Raw genomic sequence first — 14,262 nt, forward strand, 5'->3', positions numbered from 1 at the left:
CACATCACATGCAAGGTCCCTACATTTACTGATCTGTAAACATAGATCACATGCGAGGTCCCTACATTTACTGATCTGTAAACATAGATCACATGCGAGGTCCCTACATTTACTGATCTGTAAACATAGATCACATGCGAGGTCCCTACATTTACTGATCTGTAAACATAGATCACATGCGAGGTCCCTACATTTACTGATCTGTAAACATAGATCACATGCGAGGTCCCTACATTTACTGATCTGTAAACACACATCACATGCAAGGTCCCTACATTTACTGATCTGTAAACACACATCACATGCAAGGTCCCTACATTTACTGATCTGTAAACATAGATCACATGCGAGGTCCCTACATTTACTGATCTGTAAACATAGATCACATGCGAGGTCCCTACATTTACTGATCTGTAAACATAGATCACATGCGAGGTCCCCACATTTACTGATCTGTAAACATAGATCACATGCAAGGTTCCTACATTTACTGATCTGTAAACATAGATCACATGCGAGGTCCCTACATTTACTCATCTGTAAACATAGATCACATGCAAAATTCCTACATTTACTGATCTGTAAACACAGATCACATGCAAAATTCATACATTTACTGCTTCAAATGCAAGGTCCCTACATTTACTGATCTTTAAAACATACATCACATGTGAGGTCTCTGTATGGACAAATCGATGTATATTATGTTGCATTTTCAAATTCCACTGTAAGAAGCTTAGAAAAGTATTAAAATAGTGTTTTCTGTCTGAAGATACATTTTCAGTGATATCCTTATCCATGGCCTTATTAAGCATTTGTATGGTAGTAATTAATAGCAGTGATGTAATCAGTCAGCTGTTGATCATGTGACTTAACAAGCTGTCTGGAATATATTTGCTGAAAGAAACAAGATAAAGCCCAGAGCAAAGCATCAACTCCAGTTATTGACCATAGAAAGCCATGTTTGGTTATGATGAGAGTCGCAGTTAATGAAATAACACAGCTTGTGATGTTATGTATCCACTCATCTGTGGTCACTGCTTTTCCATCATAAATGACAGTCTGTTTAATGGGTTTCATAATAATTAGATTTCCCTGCAAGGCTTGATATTATTTATCTAGAAACATAGTGTATTACTAGTTTGTTCTGGTGTGTATTGGGGCTAGGTAACAACATCTTGGTAATTTACAAATGGACATGTGTATGCACGCACTTTTGAATACTTACGTTCTACAGGGTGTATTTAATAGGTGCGTTGTCCTGAATAAGATCATGCAATGTTGTTGCACACAAGCTGTGTTGTTTTACACAGCCAGTTCATTAATCAAGGTACTTTCGGTATATGCATGTAGCATCCTCTGAAAGCATGTATCACATGCGAAGTTTCTGTATAGATTTTACAAGGGGAGGGGTCATTCTGTGGCCAGAGAATCCTTTCTGTCCATTTGATTTAAACAACTGCTCATCAATAGACAGGAATACCAACATTGAGGTTACATAGATATTCACCTGTCATGCATAGTCCCTAAAGGAAACTTTTTTTCTAAGAGCTGCAAGGTTCATAAGGCCATCATTAAAAATATTTTTGTTTGATGTACTCCGACCCATATTTTTCAAAGTGGGTCGATAGGTAGTTTTTTTTTTTACCTCATGAAAATTTCTAATATTTTCTTTTAAAATAAGGAGAATTTTCTATTTTTTAAGGGAGGCCCCCCCCCCCCCCCCCCCCCCCCCCCCAAATGAAATTTCAATTTGGTGAAGAAGAAAAAGATTGGGTAGGAACAAATTTGATGGGTCGGTCGGAGTACATCAAACAAATCAATTTTTATTTTTGGCCTAAACATCTTTTTCTATCTATCAGAGGTCAGATGAATGCACATATGTTCTTGATAATCATTGATGGAGGTAGAGCTTTCTACTTGACATGTAATTTGCTAATGGTCAGAGGTTTCATCATAGCTCTGAACCAGTCAGAACTCAAAACTTTAGAACATAAAAATATATTTATTTCTAAAATTCAGGAGACCGTCTACTGTCCTCCCTAACATGTATATTTATTAAATGTCCGAATCGCTTTGTATAATATATTATGCCCCCACCTCTATTTGTGCTAATGAACATATATATATATGCATGTATCATTTATATATTTATACCCTTGTTTATATAATTACAAAATCAAAGTTATGTACCTCGTGTACCATTGTGAATGGTTTGAGCGAATAAATGGAATGAACACCTTGAAGAAAAACGTGAAAACGTAAAATTACGATATTTTTAATGCATTGTTTTACAATCCGAGGAAACCTATTGTTGTTTGATTTATGGAGTTCAAAATTTAATATAGCCAGTTATAAAACATGAGGTCTAAAATATTTCAGTGCTGTCTGACGTGTTTCATACCGATTGTTAAGCCGTTCTTGGCACACTGATTTTGACTACGGATAACTCCGTTTACCTGATCAGGATATGGGGCTCACGGCGGGTGTGACCGGTCAACAGGGGATGCTTACTCCTCCTAGGCACCTGATCCCACCTCTGGTGTGTCCAGGGGTCCGTGTTTGCCCAACTATCTATTTTGCATTGTTTATAGGAGTTATGAGATTGATCAATGTTCGTTATCTTCACTTTGCATACATGTATTATCTATATATTTATACCCTTGGAAATATTGTTCGTATAATTACAAAATCAAAGTTATGTGCCTCATGTACCATTGTGAATGGTTCGAGCGGATAAATGAAATAAAAATAAACCAGTCATAAACCTGACCCATGGGCCACATCACTTTAGCTCACCTGGGGAATAGATAGATTTATGAATAGTTGGATTGCATATTAAGCTTCTCATAATACTTATTTTATAAACCAATGGCTCACTCACTAAAACTTGGTGCAAATAGTCCTTTGGTTGTGTGTGTGTTTTGGGATTTTTCACTTTTTAAAGAGAATTATAGATTATCATCATTGTTGTAGCCATCACAAAACATTGTTTTTACAGGTATAATTTGTAAAATTTGTGCCTCATTTGTATCTCTTCAGTTTAGAAAGTTCAGATATTGGGATCAGATTGGTTTTTGAACCTATCATTTCCTGTCAATTGAGGGGTCACTGATCTGGCATATGAAGTCTGTAGCATTCATTTATTAGCAGATTTTATCTACAGGCTTTGACCACTGAATAGGGTCTGAGCATGTTGTGAGACACTGCTTCAAATCATCATGCTAAGAATGAAATGAGTCTTGTAGTCAATCATTGCCATTTCTGTGCTTGTGTGTTTATCAAGAACCTGGCAGCTGCAAGTCTTCCCTATAGCTTGATTGGTAATGCGTATACATGTTATACGAGTAGACAGACTTAATTAGCCATGATATTCAACATCCTGCTGAGATGGATCTAGTGAAATTTAAGGCTTACAGACCTCAAATATTGTCAAAGACATTTAAATTTTAAAAGGATTCGAAACGTATTTAGTTGGTTAAATAAACAGATATTGTCAAAGACATTTTAAGAATCTAAAATTATGTAAGGACCATAACAGCCTTAAATAAACAGATATTGTCAAAGACATTTTAAAAGTCTAAAATTATGTAAGCCTTTCTGAGGCTTCCATACTTAAAAGCTAAAAAAAAAAAATTTAGAGGTCAAAAGGGAGATTAAATCTTTTATTTATTGCTTAAGGGGAGATCATGTACAATGCAGTTTCACACAATTTGTTTCTGATAGTTAGTCATTTGGAGTTACAATTATAGCTTCTACAGTGGTGGATCCAGGATTTACGAAAGGGGGAAGGGCATATGTGAAAGTCAAGTATTAGCCAAAATACTCAGGCATTTTGGGTGCCAAATCTTGAATTTTACACACATAATTGGGGGGGGGGGGGGGGGGGGGGGGGGGGGGGGGGGGGGCTATAAATCGGTCACTGCGCAGTGTCTAAATTTTAATGAAGTTCTAATGCTCACTTTTGTAAATATTTTATTCCTCCAGAAAACATGGAGAAGAACTTTGAACAAACACAAGTTTTCAATCACGTGTCTGTATTGGAAACATAAATCTGTTATATAAACATAAGTTTCTCCAAGCATGCATTCTGTGAGAAAAGCTGCATTTGTAGAAATAGCCATTTTATGTCAAAATATTGAAAATATTTGCGGAAGCTCATGTTTATGATGTCATAATTCTGCTTTGATCAAATTGAAAACAAGTTGCAATGAGATTCTTGCACAAAATACCATATAGTTTTAAAAGAAAAGCATGAATGTTGATTTTAGTGGGCAAGTGGATCCCTTATCATTGATAGTCCTTTAAATTATTTGCTTAATAGATGTGCATTGTACTCTTTATTTACTCTGGTAAATATATATACAATTATACTAGTCAGTACTGGTACAAGTACTTGTATGACTCATGCTTAATTGCCCCTGTTCCTCTAGAGTTTATATTCAGCACCATGATAACCCGACTGAGGTTTATTACTGTGTACAAACTTTAGGGTTATAGGGTACATGTCATAATGCACAGAGATATTACAATGTGTTCTTAATGAAGACTTATCACTGAGCTGCATGTAAATAAATAAGACTCCATGATGGGTGTTGGACATCACAGTGTGTAGAAGTTTGTGGCACTTTTTCGTGCAGCTGTCACCACAGCTCTGTGTGGGCGGTGTTATAGCGTGCTAAGAGGAGCTTTATGTTTCCTACATTAGAATCAATTGGTGGCATATTTGAATCATGTAATATTGATACTCCCTACCTGAGAGCTCTGTATTACTGATAAGTGCCATTTCCAGCATGCGAATGACATTTACCAACTTCAATACCCGGGAGTCTCATTGTGAATTGATTATTTGTTTGATGGAGGTATATTGTTTTAGTATTGATTGGAGTAAATGTTACTGTACATTCTGCACCGAGTTGTTTTTGTCATTTCTCGGGCGGAATTCAGTCTTATTTACCTATCAGTAGATGACATGGGTGTCAGAATTAGCTTATCAAGTTTTTGTTTTACTTCCGTATATTATACATTTCATTGACATACTTTTGTTTTTCTTCCATATATTATACATTTCATTGACCTACTTTAAAGTTATATGATGTATATGATATCAACTACACAGAAAAAAAGGAAAATAAAGAATGTGCCCAATAGTAACAATGGTTGTCTCTCTGTAAGCTCTGTGTTTTAATAATGATTGTCTCTCTGTGTTTGTGATCATGGTTGTCTCTCTGTGTTTGTGATCATGATTGTCTCTGTGTGTTTGTGATCATGGTTGTCTCTCTGTGTTTGTGATCATGGTTGTCTCTCTGTGTTTGTGATCAGTGATTGTCTCTCTGTGTTTGTGATCATGATTGTCTCTCGGTGTTTGTGATCATGATTGTCTCTCTGTGTTTGTGATCATGATTGTCTCTCTGTGTTTGTGATCATGATTGTCTCTCTGTGTTTGTGATCATGATTGTCTCTCTGTGTTTTAATAATGATTGTCTCTGTGTGTTTGTGATCATGATTGTCTCTGTGTGTTTGTGATCATGATTGTCTCTCGGTGTTTGTGATCATGATTGTCTCTCTGTGTTTGTGATCATGGTTGTCTCTCTGTGTTTGTGATCATGATTGTCTCTCGGTGTTTGTGATCAGTGATTGTCTCTCTGTGTTTGTGATCATGATTGTCTCTCGGTGTTTGTGATCATGATTGTCTCTCTGTGTTTGTGATCATGATTGTCTCTCGGTGTTTGTGATCAGTGATTGTCTCTGTGTGTTTGTGATCATGATTGTCTCTCTGTGTTTGTGATCAGTGATTGTCTCTCTGTGTTTGTGATCATGATTGTCTCTCTGTGTTTGTGATCAGTGATTGTCTCTCTGTGTTTGTGATCATGGTTGTCTCTCTGTGTTTGTGATCATGGTTGTCTCTCTGTGTTTGTGATCAGTGATTGTCTCTCTGTGTTTGTGATCATGGTTGTCTCTCTGTGTTTGTGATCATGGTTGTCTCTCTGTGTTTGTGATCATGGTTGTCTCTCTGTGTTTGTGATCATGATTGTCTCTCGGTGTTTGTGATCAGTGATTGTCTCTGTGTGTTTGTGATCATGGTTGTCTCTCTGTGTTTGTGATCAGTGATTGTCTCTCGGTGTTTGTGATCATGGTTGTCTCTCTGTGTTTGTGATCATGATTGTCTCTCTGTTTGTGATCATGATTGTCTCTCTGTGTTTGTGATCATGATTGTCTCTCTGTGTTTGTGATCATGATTGTCTCTCTGTGTTTGTGATCAGTGATTGTCTCTCTGTGTTTGTGATCAGTGATTGTCTCTCTGTGTTTGTGATCATGGTTGTCTCTCTGTGTTTGTGATCATGATTGTCTCTCTGTGTTTGTGATCATGATTGTCTCTCTGTGTTTGTGATCATGATTGTCTCTCTGTGTTTGTGATCAGTGATTGTCTCTCTGTGTTTGTGATCAGTGATTGTCTCTCTGTGTTTGTGATCATGATTGTCTCTCTGTGTTTGTGATCATGATTGTCTCTCTGTGTTTGTGATCATGATTGTCTCTGTGTGTTTGTGATCATGATTGTCTCTCTGTGTTTGTGATCATGATTGTCTCTCTGTGTTTGTGATCACTGATTGTCTCTGTGTGTTTGTGATCATGATTGTCTCTCTGTGTTTGGGATAATGATTGTCTCTCTGTGTTTGTGGTAATTATTGTTTCTTTGTAAGCTCTGTTTTCTTGGTAAAGGATGTTTCTCCACAAGCTCTGTGTTTTTAGCTCACCTGAGCCAAAGGCTCAAGTGAGCTTTTCTGATCAATATTTGTCCGTTGACTGTTGTCGGTGTAAACTTTTCACATTTTCCTCTTCTTCTCCAGAACCACTGGGCCAATTTCAACCAAACTTGGCACAAAGCATCATTAGATGAAGGGCTTTCAAGTTTGTTCAAATGAAGGCTATGTCCCATTCAAAGGGGAGATAATCACAAAAATGCAAAAATAGGGTGGGGTCATTTAAAAATCTTTCTCAAGAATCACTGGGCCAGAGGAGCTGAAATTTACCTGAAAGCTTCCTGACATATTGCAGCTTCAATTTTGTTCAAATCATGGCCCCCGGGGGTAGGATGGGGCCACAATAGGGGACCAAAGTTTTACATGGGGATAAATAGGGGAAATCTTTAAAAATCTTCTCGAGAACCACTGGGCCAGAAGAGCTGTGATTTACATGAAAGCTTCTTGACATAGTGCAAATTCAAGTTTGTAAAAATCATGGTCCCCGAGGGTAGGTTGGGCCACAATAGGGACCAAAGTTTTACATGCAAATATATGTGGAAAATCTTTAGATATGGGCCAAGGTGACTCAGGTGAGTGATGTGGCTCATGGGTCTCTTGATGGTAATGGTGTAACATTTGAAGTTTCTTTATTCCTATGATTTATTAGGTTATTAAGAGTTGATTAAAATGCATGCATGCAAATTTTTGTTTTTTTACTACTTGATTTTTTTCTATAATGACTAGCTGTCAGAATTGTAATTTACTTGGTAGTTTTGCTCTTGACTTGTCGGGCAACTAAATGCCAGTCATGTATTATACAAAAACAACATAGAACAAAAAGAAAACAATCTTCAGGATTTGTAAAAGAGAAAAGAATATAGTAGATTTGCTATGGATTGCAATTATGATTGTTTGCAGATACTACAACAAGTGAAGATATAGAAGAATTGTCCAATGCCAAGAACCTGATAGCTCATCTCTACTCCACAATGAACGTAGAACAACACCAAATAGAGAAAGAGAGACAACTCATGCAGAAACTAGAAGGGCTTAAGCTAGAGTTAGGTCCCATGGAACAGGTACTGCTCTCTGACATACTGCTTTCTTTTCCTATGATAGAGGATCATGCTTTTAAGTTTGTAGTGTTGGGTAACATTTAGGATAAAAAATTGTTTCAAATGTATGGATAACAATGACAATGGTTTTCAAGGGATGAAAAATCTGCAACTACAAAATGCTGTTAATTGCTGGACAAAATTAGTCTGGATACATTAGCAATAAACTATGCAATTCACAGAAAGTGTCCCTCGGGATTCTATGACCGAATTCAAATTTCCCACTTCCATTGTGGGAGATCTCGCAGGTTCTCGCTATTTATACGAGAGTTCATTTTATTGTACTGATTTATTAACTCCTCCTAGGCACCTGATCCACCTCTGGGGTCTGTGTTTACCCAACTCTCTATTTTGTATTGCTTATAGAAGTTATGAGATTGATCGCTGTTCATTATCTTCATCTTTCATTGTACTGAATGGTACTATAGGTCTTGAGCAACCAAATATTGTGCAAATCCTATGCTGTAAGTGCATACGTACGTAGCTTTACATGTTCACCTTATCAATTTTCTCTTGTAAACTTGTTCTGCTTTAAATCTTCAAACTTTAAATGATGCCATATTGAAAACTTGTCAAACCAGGTGCATAAATTCTGCACATGGTGTATAATAATTGACATTTGATGAAGTTTGCTCATGACTTTACACACACCTATTCAGGTGAGATCAAAGGAAACCTCTTTCTGGCCTTACTCTGTTAGACTTAATCAGCATTGTGCCTGTTTTAAATAAGTACTAGTGCAATATGCTCAGTGCAATGCATTGTCTTCACTGGGACATCATTAAAAATATTTTTGTTTGATGTACTCCGACCCACATTTTTCAAGTCGGGTAGGTAGGTCGATATTTTTTTTTTTTTTTTTTTTTGAAAGTCAGATTTACCAATTTTCTTATGTTTTCATTAAACACATAACGCTGCCAGACAGAATAGAGTTTAGAACAATCATTTTGTACACATTGTATATAATACACGTAAATCTTCCAATGTCTCCTGAAATTTACTCGGGACATTTTGCATTCGACACGGATGAGGACCTCTATGCAGTTGTTAATAAATATATAAATTATTAAACACCCATTTTTATTACCACTGGTCGATTCTGACATTCATAATAGCAATCACTTGAACACTTTAATGTGATCCATGAATATCCAAGTGAATTGCATGATGACAGCAATTTACAATAAGTTTTAATATTACCCAATATAATTTTAATGCCGATTTCCCCGCATCGTTCAAATTGTTGTGACGATCGTGTTCCATTCGTGTGTCTCAGTTTAAGAGCAAAGTAAAAGTGCTGTTCACCTATTAAATCGTCATAACATTTAAATAATCCCATATCAAAATAATATGCGTGCCTTTTCAGAAATATAGACCAACATAAACGCCGACTCGTGGTCCGCCATAATTTTGGTGCGTGATTTTTTTATTTAAATAACATGACTTTCAAACTTTTGTACATAAATACGATCAGGCCTCGACGGGGGAGTTCGTAGCTCCTTGTTCTTTCTTGTTGGTAGATAATGTGGTAATTTGGAGCTGTGATGCGGTATATTTGATCGTTCACATAGAAAAGTGTTTGAAAAGTTCCCGGATTAACAAATGGTCATTATCAAAGTGAAAGTAGAACCGAAAGACGCCCTAAGGACATTTTGATAACAAGAATTCTGTAAAACAATTAGTCCAAATAAAAAAAAATAGCATCAAGTTTAATACTAATTTGAAGAATGTTTATTTTCCAGGGAGCAAATAAAATAAAATTAAAATATCCAAGTGCGGAAAAAATGATCGGGTCGGGGCAAATTTCACGGGGCGGTCGGAGTACATCAAACAAATCAATTTTTAATTTAAGCCCTGAATGCATTGTTTTGATTAAGTGCAAAAGTTTAGTAAAGTGGGTCAAAGGCTATTTATGCTACATGCATTGCATGTATGTGTATTTTCATTTGACCAGATTTGAGATACAAGAATTTTCTGAAAATGAGCTACCTCTGAAGAAATCTGAGTGTGATGATGGACTCTGATTTATATGATTGTTATTGACTGGAGACAGTTTACTCTGGATATATTGAAATCTGATTGTTATTGACTGGAGACAGTTTACTCTGGATATATTGAAATCTGATTGTTATTGACTGGAGACAGTTTACTCCGGATATATTGAAATCTGATTGTTATTGACTGGAGACAGTTTACTCCGGATATATTGAAATCTGATTGTTATTGACTGGAGACAGTTTACTCCGGATATATTGAAATCTGATTGTTATTGACTGGAGACAGTTTACTCCGAATATATTGAAATCTTTGATTTATATGATTGTTATTGACTGGAGACAGTTTACTCTGGATATATCGAAATCTTTGATTTATATGATTGTTACTTTCATTTTATTCAGAAATAAAATATCACAGAATGTCATGATTGTAAATTTAAAATAACAAATTGAAACCTGGCATAATCTATAGCACTATACAGTTATAACAGTTAAATAATAGGTGACTGTATGAATAACATGACAAATGATGATATCTTAACCTAAGGATAACCCATAAAAGCTTAAATTAGCTTATTTCCTATGGGGTCCTTATATTTATACAATATATATGATCAACAGACAAAAAAACCCCAAAAAACATTACATGACTAACAACTGGAATTTTGGCAGGTTTTGATTAATAGTTGCATAATATATTGAAAAATGGCAAGCTTCAGACATATTTCATACTAGAATACTAAAGTGATTAAAAAAAATACTTGTGATAAAAAAAATACTAGTAAGTATTAAACAAAATTGGACATGTATCTGGTTATGCCCCTTGCCTTGCTGGCTAAAAAGGACTTTACAGCTTTTTTAAAACTTTGCTTAGTTGCCAACTCTTTTGTATTTAAAGGTAAATTATTGCAATCCTTGATAGCATTGTTAAAAAAAACCCAAGAAGATTCTTTGCCTTTTATCTTAGATATGATAAATTTTTTGTTTGTGGCACTTATAGTATTATTATTGTTTAGAACAAATTGATCATAGAGATAATGTGGGGCTTTACCATGAAATATATTAAATACATGGTTCAATCTTAGTTGAGTAGCTCTGTCATCCACTCTTAACATGCCCAAAGAATCTAGAATGTCACTAGAAATGCTAGCTCTAGGACCGAGATTTAAAATAAATCTGACAACTTTGTTTTGGGTTACTTGCAATTTTTGTGTATTAGTAAGTTGTTTGCCAATACCATAATACCAAGAAGAACATGCATAGTCAAAATAGCATTGTATTAAAGCAGAACATAAGGTCTTTCTTGACTGTAAATTTAGGCAAAATGCATTTCTGTACAAAAAATGAAGTCTAGCATTTACCTTTTGAATGATGCTTGAAACAATATTTTCACATGATAGAAATTTATCTGTACATACACCTAAATATTTAACACTATCAAATGCTTTGATTTCATGACCATTACATAAAATTTTAAAACTTGTAACATTTTTCAATTTTTGGGGTGGCCCAAATAAAATGGTTTCGGTTTTTCCAAGGTGAAGAGACAGTTTGTTATCTACAAGCCATGAAGAGCAATTTTCCATAACATTTCCTAGTTTTTGTGCAATGGCACTGGAGACAGTTTACTCCAGGTATATGGAAATTAAGGGGACCAATCTGAATTGTTGATTATATCCAAAGTTCAATATAGCTGATGTTTAAATTGTATAAATAATGTTCCTGTGGATTTAATTTCACTTCAATATAAGATATAGTTCAACATAAGCAACTTCAGTATAAGCGGAGTAAACTGTATTTCTGTTATAGGAGCTGGTAGAGTAAACTGAATTATTGTTCAACTATTGAGTGTGTGTATACAAATTTGTGCATGTATCAAAAATTTACGTCTGTCACTCCCGGTAACAGTATTACTTCAATTTCTTGCACATCAAATTTTTTTTGCAGAAAATGGACAAGCTAAATGCTGTGGCCAAGCGGCGTACAACGTTCTTGTCATGGGCGGGTCTGGCTGCCATGGGGGTCCAGTTTGGTTTCCTTGCACGACTGACATGGTGGGACTACTCCTGGGATATCATGGAACCGGTCACCTACTTTGTGACTTATGGCACAACCATGGCTATGTTTGCGTACTTTGTTCTCACTAAACAGGTAATAAACGTAATGTGTCAAATTCATCTGAACTGGACAGAATTCTTACACTCGATAGCACAGACATGTGCAAGTAACCAGGCAGGGTAAAAAAAATCTTGGAACGTTTTTATGCCCACAAGATCAAAGATCAGGAGCATATTGTTATCTTACTCCAGCATTGTTATTTCACCTGAGTCAAATGCTGACGTGATTCTTTTCTGATCAAAATTTGTCTGTTGTCTGTAGGTATGTACATTGTCAACTTTTTACAGTATGACTTCTCCAGAACCACTGGGCCAATTTCAACCAAACTTGCCACAAAGCATTCTTGGGTAAAGAGATTCAAAATCATTCAAATGAAGAGGCATGTCCACTTGCAAAGAGGAGATAATTAAGAAATCAGAAAAATAAGGTGGAATGATTAAAAAATCTTTTCAAAAATCACTGAACCAGAAAAAAGCCAAAACATTTATGAAAGATTCTTTATATATTAAAGAATCAAGTTTTTTAAACTATGAACCCCAACTTTAAGTCCAAGATGAGGGTTCAAAGTTTTGCTGTAGAAAAATTATTTCAAAATCTTAATACACATGTTATATGAATGTATCATAGGGTAGTACATATCATGACTGTTGGGCCACGGGTTGGGTTCAAAACTTTAACACAACATTTTAAAGGATCTTCATATAGTGTAGATACTTAAACAATAAAATGCTTTCTTTGTTGTTTCATCGGGTGATGAAGGTAGCTAGCATTGCAGAAAAAATTCATAAAAAATGCAGGTTATGTAATTTTTTTCTGCAATGATTGCTATCTTCATCACCCAATGAAACAACAAAGAAAAACATTTTATTGTTTTTATTAGCTCACCTGATCTGAAAGCTCAAGTGAGCTTTTCTGATCGCTTTTTGTCCGTCGTCTGTCTGTCCGTCTGTCTGTCTGTCTGTTAAACGTTTCACATTTTTGACTTCTTCTCCAGAACCACTGGGCACCAAACATGGCCAAAAGCATCCTTGGGTGAAGGGCTTTCAAGTTTGTTCAAATGAAGGGCCATGTCCCTTTCAAAGGGGAGATAATCACAAAAATGCAAAAATAGGGTGGGGTCATTTAAAAATCTTCTCAAGAACCACTGGGCCAGAAGAGCTGAAATTTACCTGAAAGCTTCCTGACATATTGCAGATTCAAGTTTGTTCAAATCATGGCCCCCGGTGGTAGGATGGGGCCACAATAGGGGATCAAATTTTTACATACAAATATATAGGAAAAATCTTTAAAAATCTTCTTCTCAAGAACCACTAAGCCAGAAAAGCTGATTTTTACATGAAAACTTTCTGACATAATGCAGATTCAAGTTTGTTCAAATCATGGGCCCCGGGGGTTGGATGGGGCCACAATAGGGGATCAAAGTTTTACGTACAAATATATAGCAAAAATCTTCTTCTCAAGAACCACTGAGCCAGAAAAGCTGATTTTTACATGAAAACTTTCTGACATAGTGCAGATTTAAGGTTGTTCAAATCATGGCCCCCGGGGGTAGGATGGGGCCACAAGGGGGGATCAAAGTTTTACATACAAATATATAGGGAAAAACTTTAAAAATCTTCTTCTCAAGAACCACTAAGCCAGAAAAGCTGAGATTTACATGAAAGCTTCCTGACATGTTCAAATCATGGGCCCCGGGGGTTGGATGGGGCCACAATAGGGGATCAAAGTTTTACATACAAATATATAGCAAAAATCTTCTTCTCAAGAACCACTGAGCCAGAAAAGCTGATTTTTACATGAAAACTTTCTGACATAGTGCAGATTCAAGTTTGTTCAAATCATGGCCCCCGGGGGTAGGATGGGGCCACAAGGGGGATCAAAGTTTTACATACAAATATATAGTTAAAATCTTTTTCTCAATAACCACTGAGTCAGAAAAGCTGATATTTACAAGAAAACTTTCTGACATAGTGCAGATTCAAGTTTGTTCAAATCATGGCCCCCGGGAGGTAGGATGGGGCCACAAGTGGGTGGGGGGGGGGGGGGGGGGGGTCAAAGTTTTACATACAAATATAGGAAAAAGCTTTAAAAATCTTCTTCTCAAGAACCATTGGGCCAAAGAAGTTGACATTTACATGAAAGCTTTCTGACATAGTGTAGATTCAAGTTTGCAAAGGGTAGTTTGGGCCATAATAGGGACTAAGGTTTTACTTGCAAATATATATGGAAAGTCTTCAGATATGGGCCAAGGTGACTCAGGTGAGTGATGTGGCCCATGGGCCTCTTGTT

General features: G+C 36.1%; 1 protein-coding gene across 1 annotated transcript in view; it reads left to right on the forward strand.

The window, feature by feature from the left end:
* The window catches only part of LOC125668265 (calcium uniporter protein, mitochondrial-like), a 34,571-nt gene that overhangs the window by 16,185 nt on the left and 4,124 nt on the right, over window positions 1–14,262 (forward strand). The window contains exons 5-6 of the mRNA XM_048902157.2: window positions 7,662–7,822; window positions 11,803–12,006. Of these exons, the coding sequence (XP_048758114.2) occupies window positions 7,662–7,822; window positions 11,803–12,006 (365 nt within the window). The remainder of the gene's footprint in view (window positions 1–7,661; window positions 7,823–11,802; window positions 12,007–14,262) is intronic.

This window comes from Ostrea edulis, chromosome 4, assembly GCF_947568905.1.
Source record: "Ostrea edulis chromosome 4, xbOstEdul1.1, whole genome shotgun sequence".
NCBI classification, from domain to species: domain Eukaryota; kingdom Metazoa; phylum Mollusca; class Bivalvia; order Ostreida; family Ostreidae; genus Ostrea; species Ostrea edulis.